The 20,626-nt window shown below is 37.4% G+C and overlaps 1 protein-coding gene across 7 annotated transcripts in view; it reads right to left on the bottom strand.

The window, feature by feature from the left end:
• Window positions 398-20,626, bottom strand: part of RALYL (RALY RNA binding protein like) — a 380,979-nt gene continuing 360,750 nt past the window's right edge. For 6 of the 7 annotated variants that reach the window (XM_021387920.1, XM_021387926.1, XM_021387925.1 and 3 more), the window contains one exon: window positions 398-3,239. In XM_021387920.1, coding sequence (XP_021243595.1) covers window positions 3,222-3,239 — 18 coding nt within the window. In that variant the 3' untranslated portion in view covers window positions 398-3,221. Of the gene's footprint in view, window positions 3,240-17,866; window positions 18,390-20,626 lie in introns of those variants that run through there. The other variant, XM_021387924.1, reaches the window with a different exon arrangement.

The raw sequence follows: 20,626 nt of genomic DNA, 5'->3' as shown, positions 1-20,626 counted from the left end.
TTAAAAACTTCCAAGATGAATAAAATCCACTCCTCATTTCCAAAAATGCTGAGAAATTTCATTACTGGAACTTCTTGACCCTCTGACAAATTCCTATTTTCTGAAAACTTGTCACATTTCTTCTCAGACATCTTCAAATGCAGGAATGCTCTTCAAGTTTCTCAAACTGTTAAAAATATAGAACTGTTTATCACAGTTGTCTCTTTCTATTTACATAAGAACTTGCTACTATGGATTTTTGCTCCCATTGGTTCTGCTTTGGAAAGCTGAAAACTGTACACGGTATTTGTTACAAAACTGTAAATGGTATTTTTCCATGAGAGAAATGTATTTGTCCAGGAGAGCCTAGCATCAGATGTTAGGAGAAAAAATTACAAAGCTGAGTTAGTGCATAAATCAGAGAAAATATTTATTTACAGACATGTAAAAATTATGTTACAGCATTTTAAAGAAAACTGTAATGAAACATCAATCTGCTTGACATGGGCAAACCCCGAATGCTTTAATTTTGACTTGCAGAGGTGTTGATTAAAAACATGACTGCTTACAATACTGTAGCTATCTACATAGTTTTATTACAATGATTTTTCAGAACTAAAAGTGGATCTACAGACAAAACTAACAGGAACATCGACAATATGTAATACAAGAGTTTACAAAAGTAAAAATATTTTTTATTGATTGATCCAAATTTTAAAGCTTTTTTTTAGTAAATATTTTCCATCATGCAGCTGCACAGGCTTGAAACAAATATCCGAAATACACAGACGATGTAAGTCTTTGTTGAAAATGAATTAGTTTAATTCAGGACTACTCATAAAAGATTTTATGACTGTTGACTAGCCAAACTACTTGACAAGATCCTTTATGTTTCCTGTTCTTCCACATTGCAAGGGATGAACAATCTTAAACAAAACAAAAACACAAAATGAAAAAATCCCACACAACTAACAAAACCAATGAAAAGCAAGTATATGCATTAATGGGAGACAACACTGAGTGTACTGCATACATAGGTATAGAACTATCAAACTCTATTGAAGCTACCAGCATCCTCTGCAGTGATTTGAAGCAAACATGCCATTAAGAAACCTTGCTAGTAATAGACTGCATGGCACAAGAAGCTTCTGGCTTGCAAATGAAACAGTGTCTCATTACCTTATCAAAGGTGCCTTTTGTGTTCAGAATCTATTTGGGACTTAAACTGTAGTGTGAAACAGGGTTGACATTAAGCCGGTGAAATTATTTCTTTGAATATATGATCTTAGGAAGATGTTTCTAAAAATCGGAGTGCTTCTTGGTGATTATTATGTCACTTAGAATGGAGATAGTAAAGAGAAGATGCACCTACCTGTTTCCCATATGTGAAAGAACTGATCTGCTTGGATGACATTCTAGGCCTTCTAGAGTCAGTCAGCAGTTTTTTAAATGGGCAAATGTCTACTGAGATACTGAGATGCTAAGATTTGGACTTATTTTAACTGCCAGCCAAAGATAGAGATCCCCAAATGGCAATTCTTGTTGCATTCTGGCCATTAAAGATGACCATAACCTATACTGTATGGAGAAATAGCAGAGAAAGTGAGGAAATATTTCGCCCTTTGATTTGTCCTAACATTTCTCTTAGATGGAAGTAATATTTTTTCCCTTTTCTGGAACTGTCACCCTTGGCAGATTCTGAGGCTGCAATTGCTAATGCTCAGGTGTAGCTAATCATACTATTCTTTCATAACCCTAATTTTTAGTGGTGAGCCTATCATCTCACAAATGACTGTTTTTTATAGATATTGAAAGTTTGATCTGTTAAAGAGCCTCTCCAATACTTTTGTTTTTCTCTTTCTTTTAGCCTGTAGTGAATGATTATAAGAGCAAGGTAAAGGTTCATCTGCGTGGAGCTGGATACCAAACAGCATGGCAATGGATATCAGTTAGGGCTGATGTTCTCCGTATTGCCATGCAAGTGGGTCTGAGCTCCATTTGACTGGTTTAGATATTTACATTCGTGTCTCTCACTTTTGGAAGGTTGTCGCTTTAATTTTTTTTTGCCTCTAAAATCACTTCAAAGACATACCTCTTTCTGTAGGAGTATATCTCACATGCAGATGTAAATCAACATCTCTTCCTTGTTTTGTCTGCAGCATTAAGGAGGCCTAGCTTTCAGATGATACTCTCCTTAGATAAGAAGAACTTGTACACATATCAGATGTGCTTTGATATCCTTAATATCTTAATAATAAAAGAGAAATAATGCACCCATTCTGTATGAAAGGAAATATGATTTATTAAGAAATTCTATGCTGAGATTACACCTAGGGCACCTGTAATAATTAATTATTCCAACTTCAGGCTTTTAGGAGGGCTTTTGGGGTCTGGGAGTGGACAGACTACTGCCAGGAAATGAAACAAAAAAGTAATCAGTAAACCAACTCAGGCTCTTAAATATTGGCAGCATAGGTGATTTACCTGGCTAGGGAGGGGACTAACTATCATGTAAACTTCCCATATGGCAGCAAGGAACTGCCTTTAGAGATGCGGAGATACCGCTGCAACAACTGCATAGTGCGTGGCATCACAGAGCACTTATCCGAAGAAAGGGATTAACAAAAGGATCCAATTTACAGTTTATCAAGAATTGCTTTCATATTTTGACATTTTTACTTTTTAGCAGCTAACCCTATTAGTAAACATGATTATTTTAGATGACAAATATAATAAATAAAAGAATGGAAAATACCATACAATGTTTTTAAGTGTGTCACTAATCATAATGAACTTGTTTGCATTAAGCTGTAAACCAAGAAGTGCAATAACACCTGACTCTAAATATGGTAAAACATGCTAATCATAAAAATAGCTTTTAGAAATATACATTTGTATACAGTGTTTCCCACACCTGTTAAATATGTCCTTCATATTATTATGATACAGTACATTGGCTTTTAAGACATCAAAATTAAAAAAATAATACCAATAATTAGCCAGAGAAAAACACATTTACAATCTAAACCATAAAAATCTGACAATTGTACAGCTTAGAACATATAAGAAATGGAATTTCTAATATTTGAACAGTAATGTCCATTTTAATAAGTAAATTTAATTTTCATACAAATTGAATCAAAGGTGTTACTAGCCATTAAGAAACTGCAGTTCACAATTTTCTGTGGGGAAGTCAAGAGTTTCTCTTCTCAGCCTTCAGGGGGTTCACACGTGGCATCTCATCACTTGATCTGTAGAAACTGAAAAGTGATAAATGTTCTCATTAGTATGAAGGCACAGAATTTCTTCCAGCAGAGCCTCAAAAGGAAACCAGGTAACCAGGGAAAAGAGGGAAGAGGACTACGATGTGATTTTTATCACAAATCAATCCAATATCAATATCTATTAGAAAATCAAGACTGTGCAGCAGCAGTCCTAAATCAGAGCACATGGCCAAAATAACCACAGTGAATGAAGCGAGATCACAGAACCATAGAATCATAGAACCCTTAGAGTTAGAAGGGACTTTTAAAAGTCATTAAGTCTAACTCCCCTGCAATGAACAGGGACACCCATAGGTAGATCAGGTGCTCAGAGCCCCATCCAGCCTGGCCTTGAGTGTCTCCAGGGATGGGGTACCCACCACCTCTCTGGGCAACCTGTTCCAGTGCCTCACACCCTTCACTTGTAAAATACTTTTTCCACATATCCAGCCTAAATCTCCCCGCTTTTAGTTTGAAACCATTTTTCCTTGTCCTGTCACCACATTTCCCCTCAGTAATGCTCTGTGAATAACTACTGGATACTTTCTCTTTTAGCAGCAAATAATAAAGAATGCATCTTAGCTGCTTTTCAGAGAAATGCTTTATTTGCATAATGACATTCAGTCTAAATAAATTGCATGCAAGATTCTTTGCTTTGGTTCCCTCGCACAGCTTTTATACCTCATTCCGCACCATTTAAATTGTGTGTGCTTTCAGCAGTGCTTATTGTTACTGTGTTGATGAATCTTTCCTCAGTGGCTTTCCTTTAATGTTGCCTATTTTATTATTATTACTGTATACATGTTCTAGGCTTTAATTTCATGTCCCTTAATTTCTTTTGTTTTGCCAGCCACATTGTGAAGCAGTAAAAATCAATGTCAGTGAGGCTTTGGAGGGCCTCTTTTCCAGCCAAGGCCTGAAGCAGATCACATCTAAAAACACGTGTCCAGCTATAAGACTGTTAATGCTACCAACTTCAGCAAGGCATTCGGTGATGCTGCAGGGGTATGCTCCAGACACACCAACTCCACCTACCTACAGAAAAACTGACAACACTTTCCCAGTCATCTCTGGAAAACTCACAGTAAAAAAAATGTTAACAGAAATGGACAGCTTCTTTTCTTTCTTTTTTTTCTTTTAAGTGAAATTTTCAACATTCAGATAGAAAAAATATATTTCAGTCAAACTCTTCTTCACTTTTCTTTCATTTTTTCTCCCCCAGCTGACATAACCTGATGCACATCTGATCAAAAGCTGAAAAAATGTCCAGATATTCTTTTCAGCCAATTTCCCCCCTCCTTCGGTGAGTTTTAAGTCCGCCTATTTCCTCTCTAGGAAAAAAAAAAAAAAAGGATGATTTCTCTTAAAATTTCAATTTGCTGCAAACCTAGTTTTCCAATGAAAAAAGATATCCTCAGAAACATTAGGGCTGGTCTCTCCTTTTGAAAGAGTCAACCATCATATTTCCCACTTGTTGCAAAGGCAGTGCCAGACTTCTGGTTGCACCCTTCACAGGTAGCCAGGATTAGGGTGAAAGCCCACGTGAGAGATCCCAGAACTTTCTTCTTTCAGTTAAAACACTCCAAAACTCATATTCTCTACTTGCATAGAGAAGAATCTTGCTCTCTCTAATTTTAGTTGCTGATGCCTGTACAGACTGCATGAAAAAGATTTTTAAATCCCAAGTCTCTGAGAAGACTAATGGTTGTTAAGTAGCTATTCATCTCACAAGAAGTAAGAAAAAGCCTGCGGTTCCACTGAACTCCAGAAGGAGTTCCTCTTTTCTCACCATTTTGTCACCTATACTTTGCTGTGCCATTATGCTCTTATGAAAAGCAATAATTATGCAAGTAAGAAGAGAGACAGATTTTCAAATTATTTATTGGAGCTTTTTCCCTGCCATAAACCTTTCAAGCATTTACCTGTCACAAGCACTAAAAAGCTTCATCAGGTTTCTATTATGAAGTGTTACCGCTAACCATCTGGATCCAACTCATTAATGCTGCTTTGCTGTCATTTAGAAACAATGATAAAAATTTACCAACCCCACAAACCAAAAATCCTATATTTTTCACTTGGTACACTGGCTAGTTACTTGCCTCTTGAAGCAGATAACCTTAAAGGCTGAGAAGAAACTTTAAAATCTGAAATAGTCAAGTTTATATTTTCCATAGAATGACAGTAAACCCAGGGCTATGATTAATCTCATGTAATATAATACTAATTTCATTCTATTTCTTTCTTCTGAATAGTGTGCAATTTATCAGCTGGCTTTATGGTAGTGCTGATGATATTAAAAGAAACTCCTGATGACTAATATTTTTTTAAGCTTTTCATTTCCTTCCTGTTACATACATAAAAAACATCCTGACACAACAAGGATGAACTGAATTACATTTAAGCCAGCAATATGGCTTTCATTTGATGCCGTTCTAACAGAAAACCACTTATAAAAGCGTGATATGAACACAGTGCATTTTACAAACTGGATAACCCCACAGAACAGACAGCCCTGGCAGCCACACATGATATCAAAGAAACAGTATATACTGTCCTAATTGCCATCATAATCTCTGAAAAAAGCTGGAGATGGGTTATAGAATATTTATTGGTTCATTTTCCACCTGAAATTATTTCTGCTGGTTTTCCTCCCTGTATGGCTGGCTTTTTGAGCATGAGCTATTGAAAGTACTCTTCTTAGGCACAACACCGTATTTCAGACTTCCAGAAATGCTATTGCCGCTGTTATTACAGTTCCAGTATGATCCTTCCAGCATTTTCACCAGACTCCAACTACACTAGATTCAATTAATTTTGACTTTGTACTGACATGATGTATATAACCCTGGAAAGCCAACATTAAATATTAAACACCTTGCTAAATATAAATGCTGTTCTAGTTAATGGGCTCCAAACTATCATCACTAAAAATAACAGAGTAAAAATTCATATAAAATCAGGTAAAATTCAACAGAAATCTCGAGGGGTTTTCATCTTGTCTTTTAAAGGTCTAATCGTTTTGTCACAGATAATTTTTGCCCAGATAATAATTCTTTATATATTTGTAGATCTTTAGGAGTGCCTTGATAGTTAAGGGCACTCTTGGGGAGAAAGCCTGGCCATCAGATCGCCTGCCAGGTGCAAATTCCCTCTACGTTCTGTGCTTCATTGTCACCAAGTACAATGCAGTAGGAATAGTTTACACTCTGTCTTTCTCCTAAAAGCATTTACTTAGGAGGTAAACTCAATTTATGGTAAAGACACCTTTTTTTTTTTTTTTTTTTTTTTTCCCCAACTGGATGGGCCACTCTGTCTCCCCACCTTTCCCATACAGCTGGAAGCAATAATGCTGACTACTGCTTTGCAGCCAAGCAGATGCTGCTGATTTTCCTGATCTCAGTCAGGTGGTCTCTATTTCTCTGCAGGAGGTGTGACTTTCGAACTCTGCTGGCTGGGCTCAGACAGAGGTCAGCCTTTTTCTTGCTCCAGTTTATTTTTTCTTCCTTACAGTTCTGAAAAAAAAATAAACAACAGGGGAATGTTCCTTGTTCCCCCTAAATCTCTATTTTCCTTTTAAATGAAAAAGTGTGATGGACTTTCCCATGATCATCTTCCACACCTAAATGTATAGGTATAAATCTTACTATCCGAGCGTCAAAATCCTGTATACGTCCTTGGGAGGGAGTATATGGTGTGAATCTTGACTAAATGACACAGAAGTTGCACAAGATTAATGTTTTCCCTTGAAGAACATTAAGAAAATGTTTAGAGGAATGTCCCACAGAATATCGATGTTACAGAATTTACCGTAAGATTTACCCCACAACAATTATATATATAATAACAGCATCCAACAAAGTATATGCAAGATGTTAATCTGAAAAAATGTACCTGTTTTTAAGCAATCAACTGCTCTGAACAACTTGCATGGTAACAGTAACCTTATTCCCAGAAAATGCAGCTAAACTGTGGATGGTTGGACGACAGTGCAAATACACACATGAACTTGAAATCCAACTCCTCGGATATCCTTCCTGGCTTTTTCCTTGCCAGACAAATGCATTCCCTAAACTGGACTGCTGAGTTGGTAGCCATAAGGTAAAAGATGGCAAAGATTTGACTGTGGGTTATCTGACTGTCATACCAATTGTTTTATGCAAAACAGCTGCAAACCCCATTGAAATGCAAGTGCTGTCACTTGTATCACTGGCCTTCCTCCTAGCACTACCTCAGATTGCAATTATGGTGCAATTGCTTTGGTTGTATCTGTTGCTCTCTTCTATACTGTTATCTGTACAGCTAAGAACACTGGATTCGGGTCCACAGATGCCACTCTTACTTTCTTTAGGATGGTGTTGTGTGTTTCATCCCTAATAATATTTTTTCTGATTATGAAGCGTATATCTGGACAGTCAAGGAGGAGAAAAACTGAATCTGTTTGCAGAACAGATTTTTTTCTTTAAACTCAGTTCATGGATAACATTCACTGTTCCAGATTTTTTCCTAAAATCAGAAAAATCAGAATGTACTGATTACTGCCATTCTATTTGTTTGCCATTCTATTTGTTTGCTTGGTCTAACTCAAGACAATATTCTCCCTTTCTGTTAAGCAGACAGCTTGTATTGACTGCAAGAAACAGTAATTTATGTTTGTAGGGTATCCTAGGGGCATGTCCATCTACTGGCTTTTACATAGCTTTCATAATCATGAATAGAAATCCACAAGCAACAAACAGGGCTTAGCAAAGAAAAAGTTAATTTTGCGTTACCTTTTGCTTTGACACCTTTGTTCATTTGTTCATTTGAAAGAACTCCCATCCCCTGATTTAAAGTATAAAATCTCTGATCAAGTAGCAGTTATATACGTGATTTAGTATAATGCCTCTGTATGCAGAGTAAAAGCTCAGTGTAGTATATGTTAGCAGGGGATATGAACACGCCAGTGTCATTTGTAGCAGTTCTGTGTAAAACCTAACAGACAAAGTTATGGCCCTAAATAAAATTTTTTTTTTTTTATAATGAGCTAATGATAGAATACTCACTGCATGTAACAAATGGACAGAATTACAGTTTTGTAAATATTAATAAAGAATTGAAGGAAATAGTTGCACCTCCTTTAAACCTTCCTTCAGATGATGAAACCTAATCATTTGCTTTTATACTCTGTCAATCATACTTTAATTGCTGAAAACACTACAGAATCATTTTTATGCCCAGTGAACAGTTTAATTGCTTTGAAGTGTCAGTACTTTTGTGAGTACATATGAGAAGGACTGCTTTACTCAGCAGTGAAAACATATTTCTATCCTTTGTATTAAAATACTCTATTTCACTTGCTTGCTCTATAAAAATCAGAAGGAAGAATGGGAAGTTTTACTGAATACTTTTTGCCTCTTGACCAATATATCTTTTCCTTCTCAGAGATCAGTGTGGGCCGATTTGTGATGAATATTGTTGGGTTTACTGGTGGAGACAGGATCTACTATTCTGAGAGTGCCAATGAGGACATGCTGCAGTTTTGATAATGGTCAGATGCGAAGGCTGAAGGAATGACTGTCTATAGGAGTTGCATAGAACTTTGTTGAGCAAGGCTATGAGGGCAGCAAGAAGAAGGAAAAGAACTGGATGTCTGCCTTATTTCACTCTCTGGGTTTGGCTCCCACTCCACTGTTTTTTTGTTTTCATTTTATTTTGGTTTTTTTTTTGGCAGCTATTTTCCTCTATAAGGTCTCTTTTATCTGTGGGAGAAGACATAGGGACCAGCAGCTTAGTTTCTTGTGACACTGGGAACAATCTGAAGCTGGAGGCATTGGGCCTTCTGTAGAGTGTGAGGTTGGCTGCAGAGTCTCCAAGGAAGAGAAGGTGGAAAAGGTGGGTAAGTGGTGTCTGCTGCCCCAAAATCTTTACCCAGAATACACTTGCAAGGCTTCCCCAAGTCTTTCAGGGTGAAACCATGCTCCCACTGACCACCACTCCTTTTCATGTTTTCTCCTGGTGGCATAAAGCAAGACTGGGAAAAGCATGATAACTAAACCAAGTGCAGTAAGTTCTTGATCAAGTTGTCCTGAGTTCCCTCAGCTTGCACCAGTGTGCCTTGAGAGCAAATCAACCTCTGTGGGATCCAGTGGCATGTATAGCAAAGGGGAAAATGTTCCACTTTTCTTTAGATGAGTGGATATTTATAGTAAAATCCCAAAGGCATGACTCAAAACCACTAATTGTTTTCTGCTTCTTGAGATTTGTCTTGTTCTGTGTGAAACAAATCTGAGTCCTAGTCTTGGTCGTGCTGAATGCTTCAAAGGGCTGATTTTAGGATGCAGAGTGCTGTCAAAAAGTTGTAGAATGATTTTCTACTGATTTAACCTCTGCTTGATGTGAGGAGCAGAAATTTCCCAATTTGAAGTGGTTATCCAATTAGTACTAATGCCAAAGGCAGGTTTGAATACACAGTTTAGCATACTGCTACAACTTGTACCCTGAGGACACTCACTATGTCTACACTTTATGTAGTATTTTTTTTAGTACATGCATGTAGGAACTTATGAAGTACTAAAACTTCCTCAAGTTAATCACACAGAAAGTAACTGCTAAACTTTCCCAGTATTGCCAATTTAGATTTTAGACAGGTGTCAAAAAAGAAAGTGCACCCATGCAGGAAGAAGAAATTGTACTCAATCATGGTAATGAGTTCAAGAATGCCCTATCTAATCAGCAGCAGATTTTTGAGTTAGTCAGAGGGCAGAGGTAAGAGCAAATTATAATAGACAAGGAATGGAGAGAAGAGCTCACTGGCAGAAGAAGCTGAAAGTAGTTAGCATGAAATGACAGAGGTACCACAAAACCTCAGGGAAAAAGACAGAAAACTTGATTTGGGAACGTGATCCAGATGGAAATGACAATAAATGCTAGTCATATTCTAAATAGTGTTTTCTTGGTATTTTCATAGAAAATCCAAGTCAGAAGCAACACACAAGGATCATCGAGTCCAACTTCTGTCTCCACATAGGTCTACTCAAAATTTAAACTCATTTCTTTTCCTGCATAACACTTATTTGAATGTGAAGTGCACAACATTTTTGTTTAATGAGGATTTCAATAAACATGTATTTAAAAATAATAGTTACAAAACAAAATATTGGATTTACAGTTACATTATTGTCTGCAAATGGTGTGTCATTGCCTAATACCTGAGAAATGATCAGCATGACACTGCAAACAGGAAGCAGAACAGAATTTAGCCTTTTGATTCTCTGTTTATTGGGTCAGAACACAACTTACTCTTTCTAAAAGAGATTATAAAACTGTACTGTACTTTTAGTAATGAAAGCAACAACAAATTGGAAATTTCAGATACACATATCAACATAACAGGCTGGCTAAGATGGCATTTGATTAACTTCCAAATTTTCATTTTGGCAGACTGAGCTTGCTTCATTCCTCAATGATTGCTTTTTTGTTGAGATTGCAATTACAGTTCTACCAACTTCTAAATAACTTCCCCTTTCTGAGGTCTATAATGCCTACACACAGATAAATTCAATCTGCCTTTCATGTTTTTAATATTAATCATGCAGAAAATCTTCTTAGTAACACGTTTATATTTTTTCAGAAAAACTCAGACCTTTTTGAATAATTGGGTCACTAACTGTAGCTCTGCAGTTTATATTGAAAAAAATATATAAAAAACCCACAGATTTAAAATTAGTGTCTTTTTTGTATGGAAAAATAGAAACCTTTTGGCTTTTCAGTGTTTACCTCTGTTTACTTGCATGAAGGCTCACTTTGGCTTGCAGATGAGATTTGACAGAAAAATGTTTCCTGTGAGGGTTTTTTATTCAGTATTCCTGAGGCTCAAGCATACTGATAAAGCCTGTGAAATGAGTGTTTTCTAGGGGAACTAAAACTATTTACTTTCAAAGACTGACACACCAGGAAAAAATGCGTGATGCATGGCAATTGCTCAATTTCAGTTAAATCTAAGAATTTGAGGATTACTCTGATAGACTGAAATCCATAGCCAAACACAGACCCAATGGCTAGTTTGAGTCCTTGTGAAGGGTATCAGTGTCATAGTGCGAGTCTGGAAAACACCAGTGTACCCTTCCTCCTCTCTTAGCAGTTTCCCATTGTACTTCATACTGCTGCTTTGGTATCCATGACTGCTCTCCCCACATAGGTGTAGGAAATGTTGGTCATGAATGAGTGATCCAAAATCAACCCAACATCTCCCAAAAGTCATCCCAAATTTGTTGGGAGGTGAAACAAGAGAGACTTTGCCAGCATTATACTGGTAAAAAAATATTTGGGGCAGAAACTGAAACCAGTCTTCATATTTAAAGTTAGTGACTGATTAAAAACAGTGCTTCTGTACCAGCCCAAACTACAGCCACTATAACGCCACTCCTGGAAAAGGGATCTGCATTTTCTTCTGAGTGGTAAATGTTTGGCACTCCCTGTTTCCATACTGCACTCAAAGATTGACTCTACTGTTATGAATTTTAAGTGAATGTCTGTGTAGCTAATTCTGATTTACTTGAATAAAATAAACACAATCAGTCCACAAGTACTGAAATAAAGGTCAATTAATTTATATCAGAGAGGAATTCAGCTCATTTAGGCAAGTATTCTGTTGCATGTCTGAGAATTTCTGGCCTGATCTGACAGTATTATTTGTCTCTAAATCAGTTCACAAATATATTTACTTATTTATCTTCTATTGGAAAAAAGCGGAGGTACAGAAGCTGTTGACAGGTGAAGCTGACCAATTAAAATTAAATATTTTGATGTCTCAAAAACATCAAGTACTATGACTATCTTATTTTTACCTAAAAGCTTAAGATACACAGATGGCACTGCCTAATAAATAAATAAAAAAATCCAAACCCATTCCCCCAAACATAAACCTACAAAAAATAAAATAAAACAACAACAACAACAACAAAAACAACCCAAAGTGAAATGAACACAAAACATTAATAATTGATAGATCTACTGACAGTCAATGAACTGTGTCAACGAACAGCAGAGTCCACTTCCCCCAAAATAACAAAGCAAACAAACTACCCTTCCAAAACAGCAGTCCACAGGAAGCCAGTGCATAAGCTTTGCACAAATCACTTTGACAATTTCTAAACACGTTAAATGGTGCACCGGTAAAAAAAATTCCATGTCATATCAGATATACTGCCAGGAGGTAACCTGTGCCTGTGTTTCCAAATAGACATATCTCCTAGCTTCCAGGAGGCTGTTAATCCCATGTACAAGCCAGTGCTTTAGCTAGTGGCAGGCACTTGCTAATTAAGTGTACTTAGGACTAGCCTCACACAGCAGTGAGCTTTGACTAGCCATTTCTTCAATTTGCCTAGGATATTCTAAATGCCACATTTTTTTGTGACCAGTTCTTACACTATTTCTTGGGGAATAAAGCAAACAAAAATATTCAATTTAATATTTATACCAGTTTATTGTTTCAAAAATGGTGCACCTAATTTAAATGAAACTGCTGAACTTGTATGCTTGGTGCAGTGGAGAAGGTGTAGGAGAAGCCCACACGCAAGATTTCCTGCTCTCTGCTCTATGTGCCTGGAAGTTGCTGGCAGAGTTTATTAATGATTGCCTTGCTGGTCCTGAAGGAACTTGTCTGGAATTGGCTTGAGTAGAGATGGATCTCAAAAAGAGAGATTTTACTAATAATTCTTAGCAGAAAATGAAGGAAGTTAAATGACTGAAACTGCAGAAAGGTCAAGCTGAGAGAGTTGGGCTCCTCAGCCTAGAGAAGAGAAGGCTCCAGGGGGACATTATAGCGGCCTTCCAGTACCTGAAGGGAGCCTACAGTAAAGCTGAGGAGGGACTTTTTTAAGGGCAAGTAGCAACAGGATGAGGGTAAATGGCTTTAAACTGAAAGAGAGTAGATTTAGACTAGATATTTGGAAGAAAGTCTTTATTGTGAGGGTGATGAGACCCTGGAACAGGTTGCCCAAAGAGGCTGTGGATGCCCCCACCTTGGAGGCATTCAAGGCCAGGCTGAATGGGGCTTTGAGCAACCTGGTCTAGAGGGAGGTGTTCCTGCCTGTCTTAAAGGTCCCTTCCAACCCAAACCGTTCAATGATTCTACTATTCTATGATTCTATGAAGACTGATGCTACAGTGCAATAGAAAAGTAAGGCAAACTCAGCGAGGAAGTGAAAATTAACAACAAAATCTGTAATTTTCCTGACTGGAAAGCATATAGTTTTTTGTCAGTTTGAATTATATCTTTGGTGAATACTCCTTTCCTACTTTTGGACTGTAGGGCTGAAAGAGCACATTGGTCTGACCTTAGAAAGATGGGTCAGGTCTGCACACACGTTTGGTCTGCTGAGCCACACTGGCACAGTGGCAAAGCTGAGAATGGGACCCAAACTTCCTGATTCCCCATACTTTTTTAACAAAAAGAGAGAAACTGATGAAACAGTTTTGTTTTCAAGCTCTTTTGAGTCAACACTATAAGATTCTAATGTTTGTAGTTAAAAATATTTACATTCTAAATGTTTTAAAAGCTTTACAAGGGACCAAAGAATACAGAGTAGATTTAGAGGAATAGATGTGAAAGATTTTATTTTGCTTATTTATTTTACAAATATGCAATTACAGACTGGAAATATCACACTGTGTGTGTGATAACAATGCTTGCATTCTCTGCAGCTTCCTATGTGCTATCTAGGGGATATGATGTAAATAATAATTAAAAAAAATATCATGTAGTAATTCAGTCATAGTTAAAACCCTGAACACCACTTAGGAACTCTTCCCCTAAGAAATCAACTGTGAGAAAAAATGGTAAGGAGGAGCTGGTAGCAAGGCCTTTCCAATGACTCACTCATACAACGGTGCATGAACAACAAACAAATCTACTGTGATAGTGCATATATTAAATATAACAAAAGGACATGTCAGGAATTTTCTTACAATTTTTGATTTCATGACATACTTTTATTACTTTCTCCATATTTTCAGTCACAGGTTATTAGATTTACTGCAGCTTTGGAAGGTACAACACATTAGTATCTGTCAGGTATGCTGCCCCTAATGACTTTCTTAGCTTGCTCAAGTACAAACATCTTGCACTGATATTTATCAAGTGAATACAATCTTTTACCTATTCATTTTTCTGAGGAATGAAGAACTTCATGTTTCCCCTGACACTGAAAGCAAGATTTCAATGAAGCCCAAAATGTTCATTGCACCCAAAAAACCTAAATTTTGCTTGGTCTCAGTAATATTTAAAGTAATCAAAGTAAGATTTTTGGCATGACCTTGCTTCAGCCATTACCATTAATTAGAAGTTTCATCTGTCTTTTTTTTTCAAGGAAGTACTCTATATAAGTGCACTCAGCATGTTGCAAACTGCAAGAAAAGCTATTGATATTTTTGATATGCCTAATCAACCTAATTCTGCTGGTAATGGAAGAGTCAGTTTGGCCTGTCCTGTTGCAATTGGCAAAAAAAGGATATATCTAAATGGGCAATGAAAAATCCAGATTGATTGCAATAATAAATTAAATACTATCAATCCTATAAAATAGTTTTGTATTTGCTCAATCTCGTTATTTGAGAAATACAAAATAGGGCCTAAACTTCTGAAGATTTTATTAGACAAATTTTTGTTCATTTTCTTTAGGTCTCATTCTACTTTCTGCTGAGTGTTTTCAAGAATTCTCATGTTAAGCAATGGAATTAATGAAAGCTTCACTATTTCATAAAGATTTACTACTAAATTAATTTCCTCTAACTACTTATAGGAGAGGAAAATGTTTTTGATGATCCTTAGCCAACGTGCTTGTTGATTCCATAGATGTAAATGGATTTTGTATAAATTCCCTCAAGACATATAACTATTATTATATCACATTTTAATTTTTGCATAATGAAACTCAGTGCAGCAAGAGGATTATCCTGAGTTTTGTCCGAGGCTTTTTCCGGTATTTATGTTTGAAACATTATTCTTTATTAGTAGAAACAAATCCAATATACATTGAAAACATGCAGTGAAGAGGTGGGAAAAAGGACAGGAATAAGAAACAGAATATTTCTGAGAGGCAAATGTAACTAGAAAGGGAACTACATTTGATGTAGAAATAATGGCAGTAAATCCGCACTGTGATCAGAAGTGGGCTTTACACAGTCTCCGTACCTTTTGTTTCTGATATAATTTAATACAAATGCCTCTCAAGACTTCTCATTAGAGGTGAGTCATTATTGTGGAACTCCTACCTAATGCCTGTGTGGCTTTATTATCTTCAGTGTAGGCATACCAGCATATAATCATAATGCCACAATTGTGAATATACCCTTCAAATTCCATGAATTACCATATCATAAATCTATTGTATTTTAAATCAATGGAATCACATGAGTCCACCAGAAAATGCTGTTTGGTCTACTGAATGTTTAACTACCGAACCACCACTGTGCTATTATTGTTATAGTTATTTATTATAAATGATTGACAGATTGATATGAACTATTCTTCTCTGTCAATGTAATATAGATATGAGTGCCTGTGTATAATTCATTCCAATTAATTAGTTTGTTGGTATTTTATTATGCATTAGCTGAAAGTGATTTTTTTTTCTCAGGATCTGCAGTATGTCATGCTTTCAGCTAATTAATTGGATGCTACCTTTGGTATTTACAAAGGGATTGAGATGATAAGTTATAGTTCATTTTGAGACAGTGCTTCCCTGATGATTGATTAGCACCATATGAAACAAGTTCAGAGAATTTATATGAAATGCTTTGGACCAGTTGCTAAATCAGCAGAGAAACCACCATGTAAAGTAATTCATATGTCTTCAGCATTCTCTCCATCACATCACGCACTGCTGATGTCACTTGCAGTGTGGAAAAGGAACTGGTTGTAGGGCCACTGAGGCCACCTGCCCCTTAAATGTCAAAATGGGTGTTGGAATATGTTGCAGTAAGGTGAATATAGAAGAGAATGTCTTGAGAGCAGAGCTGGGAAGAAGGACTTGGCAGTGCTGGTTGATAAAATGCTCAACATGAGTTGGCAATGTGCCCTTGCAGCCCAGAAAGACAACTACATCCTGGGCTGCATCAAAAAAAATGTGACCAGCTGGTTGAGGGAGGTGATCCTGCCCCTCTGCTCTGTTCTTGTAAGATCCCACCTGGAGTACTGCTTTTCACTCTGGGGACCCCAGCATAAGAAGGACATGGACCTGTTGAAATGAATAGAGAGGAGGCCATGAGAATACTCAGAGTGCTGAAGCACCTCTCCTGCAAAGACAGGCTGAGAGAGCTGAGGTTGTTCAGCCTGGAGAAATGTCCCTTTCCAGCTTTCTTAGGTACTGGTACTTTTGTCCAGAGCCTGGAGAAAAGAAGGCTCAAGCTGGAGTGTCTTGGAGTCACTTGCTAAGATGTATCTGTGGGCAAAGAGTTTGTACAAAAAGGAATTTCCCAACAATTGTTTGATGACCGTAGAAGATACTCAAACACAGCATGTCTAGAGCTAGAGTTCAGATGGGCAATCAAGTTATTGCGGCAGAACAAATTTTCACACTTCAGCTGAGTCATAGCAACTCTTTGTGGGTGTGTCTTTAGTCCATAGAAAATGATAATGTAGAGATGAATAACATCCTGATCTGAATGGTGGATGAGACAGGTGTACAGCTGTTGCATGCAATGTTTTTATGTATGCAGCCAGGCATGCAAATGATGAGGTTAAAGCCTCCTTAAATCCATGCCTGACGTAACTCAGACTGCAGGCGAAACTACTTCACATTTATCTACAGCTGATCTAGGCTGAAAGCAGACATGAGGACAGCTGCCATCACTCAGTTAATGTGCAGTAACCTGTTCCTCCAAATAGACTGAGTGTGAATTTAGAGAAAACATCCTACTCCTTAAACCCACAGCATGCATCCTAGTGTGCTAGTCACTTTCTTTTGCAAGTAAGAACTAGAAATAGAAAAAAATATATACTTTGAGTCCTCTGGTCCAAAGATGACCCGCATAAAGAAATTCAGAGATTTAAGTCTGGCAGCATATAGACTCTGGTGGCAAGGCTGTCATTCTTGAACTTGCTTTTACTGACAGCCTTAGCGCTTGTCACAGGGAAGGAGACGAAGTAGTATTTTGTTCAGCAAAAGGAGTCTGCAGTAGGATATTAACAAATGGTTTGGTAGGAGATTTGCAACTAACTGTGAAGCACTGAGAAAAAAAAGTTAGAAGATCTAAATTTAAGCCAAGTTGTTCTCTTCCTCTAATAATTCTTCTCAGATTAGTAGACTTACAACCAATTTTTGGTGCTGAACTGAATTCAGAATATTAGCTATGCCCATTACAAATGGTTTTCTATTTGCTCTGCTGGTTTTAGTGTTGAAAGAGGAGATCTTTTTCTCATCATCATCCTAAATACTTTTCGCTTTATATTTGGAAAAGATTATAGACTTCATTAGAAATGCCCTTTGGAGGAGTATTTCTTATTCAGAGTCTAAGGTTATGTTTTCACACATGGAAAGTTTGTTCTAATTATTTCACATTTTACATTTTTCCTGCCAAAAAAACCCTCTTTTTTCTCAAATAAATTGCAACTGGCTGTACATGGAGAGGACACATTTTCTATTAGTCAGCTCTCCTATATTCCTCAGAAACTTAGTTTTCATAAAACAAGAGAACAACATCTGCTAGGACTTCATGTTCTGTGACATTTTTAATTCTCACAAAACAGAGCGTAATGCCAGATAGAAAGGCCCGGAAGAGGTTCAAGCAGAGTAAAGTCTAACATTTCTTGCTGGGAATACACTATACACTGTATGTTTGATAGTTTTCTTATTGAATTTCTGGTTATTCAGCTATCAATTATTGGAGTGGAAAGTAAAATTTTTCTAGGAATAGGCCACTGTATCTACATAAATATATGTACGTAAGGATACTGAAAAACAGATTAAATTACAACACGTATCATATTATAACAGTACTGTCCAACACTGCTAAGTATCTGGGTAAAAACTATAGCAGAAATGGACCTTTCAACTCATAGTTGCATCTTCATGGAGTTGCATCCCATCACCTGAGATTTCTTTGAAGTGATCCTTCACAGAGCAATCCTTTATTTGATATATAGCATTCACTCATTCACCAATCTCCCTAGATTTTACAAAACAAAACAAAGAATGGTAAGTTATTATCCCACTGTAGAAGGTAGAAAAACTAAGAGGAAGTGGCCTTTTCCAAAGTTTGAGGAAAACAGCAAGGGAGCACAGAAAGCACAAGCAATTTGCATCAATGGCAGTGTAGTTTCTAAGTAAAGTTGGTGTCTTCTTGGCTAGAGGTCCCATATTGGGAAGGTGGAAGGCAGGAGGCTGCTCAGCTGTCACTGCCCCAGCACTGGGGCCCACTGTAGGAGAAGATCAGGCTCAAGACCATCAAAAGAACCTGAAGGTGCGCAGGTCCATGGGATCTGATGAGATGCACCTGAGAGTCCTGAGACAACCGATGGATGAAGTTGCTAAATCTCTGTCCATCGTACTTGATAGGACATGGCAGTTCGATGATGCTACCACTAACTGGAAAAGGGGAAGAATAACCCCCATTTCTAAAAAAGGTAAAAAGGAAGATCCAGGCAGCTACAGAGCAGCCAATCTTGCCCCTGTACCTGGCAAGATCATGGAGCAGATCCTCCTGGAAACTATGTTAAGGTAGATAGGAAACAAAGAGGTGATAGTTGACAGCCAATATGACTTCACTAAGGGCAAATCATTCTTTAAAAATTTGATGGTCTTCTATGACAGCATTACAGCTGCCTGTACATTGGCAAAGTGTTTGACACTGTCTCACACAACATTTTTGTCTCTAAAGTGGAGAGACATGGATTTGACAGATGGACCACCTGGTGGATAAGGATTTGGCTGGATGATTGCCCTCAAAGTGTTGTGGTCAATGTCTTGATGTCCAGGTGGAGACCAATAATGAATGATGTCCCTAAGAGGCTGGTACTGGGACCAGCACTGTTTAAGATCTTTTCTGGTAACATGGGCAGTGGGACTGAGTGCACCCCCAGCAAGTTTGCTGATGACAACAAGCTACATGATGTGGTCAACATTCTGGAGGGAAGGGTTGCCATCCAGAAGATCCTTGACAGGCTTGAGAGGTAGTCCTCTGAGATGGCTTTGGAGCTGTCAGCAACATACTGCACTTCAAAAAAATGCCAGAATGGAAATCTTTGAAAGGATTTTTATTTGCAAGCAGGGTTGTACAAGTATGCCTATGCCAGTTCCAGACTTTCACTGCTAATGAAATCTTCCTGCACTGATCGCTTTTTAGAAACTTTCCTGCTTAAGCCTATGCTAGATAAAGAATGTCTTCTACATTACGCTTCATTAAATAGTGTATATATATGCTAAATACGCCGTATGCAGCATGTGAAATGACAGCACTGAATGAACAGAAGCTAGTATGTGTTACATTATCTTCCTCATTTAGTTGTCTGCAGTAGGGAGAGTGGCCCCTAAACTGTGGTCACCCAATTGTTAATACCACTACAGCTGAATGGATATTAGCCATGGTGGGATGTTATATGTACAACTATTTATGCATTATAACATTTCTAATTCCTACAAATTCAGAATGCTGACTGCTTACAGAGATCCCTGACAGCTGTTAGAGGAGAACCTGCTCCTTTGAGAAGAAGCAATAATATCACTTATTTTACATTGCATGTTAGAAGATGAGGAGATTCATGTTCTCTTGGATTCTCTTTGGCATAACAATATTCAGGATTCATAAATTCAAGAGGGCTTTTACTGGCTAAAGGAACACAGACACTCAAATTAGTGGTAGGTATAAATTGTGCCTGTATTAAGCAGTACAAAATTCTTGTTTATTCAGTTGCACTGTTACTCCAGACTTGGTGTTGGTTTAGGTGGGTCCATTTCTAACTGGCTCCTGTTGGCATTTCTGAATAATTTTTTTATTGTAGACATGACAAAATGTGTGTCAAAAAGTAATCAGGGACAAAACATTGGGCAACAGAAGCAATTTCTTCTCAAAGCGGGAAGATACATAAGTGTAGAAGAGAGGAAGAGAGAAAATTAAGTGTTACGGAATCCTGGTGTCTAAAAAAATGTGACTGATCCATTCTTATTTAAAAAAAAAAGAAAAAAATACAAATCTGAATATCAGAATATTTTACAACTTAAGAGTTTTAACATCATGATAGGCATTTCATGAAAGGTGCAGTTTCGTGATGAAAATTCCTCAGCCAAGCATTTCTTAGGGCAAAATCCTTCTTAAAAAAAATTTGAAGCTGCCAATGCAGCCTGCAGAAGATACATATGGAAGACAGAGATGGGAGTTTACTGAAGTCCACACGGTTCTTAATGAGA

Source organism: Numida meleagris, chromosome 2 (genome assembly GCF_002078875.1).
Source record: "Numida meleagris isolate 19003 breed g44 Domestic line chromosome 2, NumMel1.0, whole genome shotgun sequence".
NCBI classification, from domain to species: Eukaryota; Metazoa; Chordata; class Aves; order Galliformes; family Numididae; genus Numida; species Numida meleagris.
The sequence above is the reverse complement of the archived record's forward strand: the minus strand, read 5'-3'. Positions and strand labels throughout refer to the sequence as shown.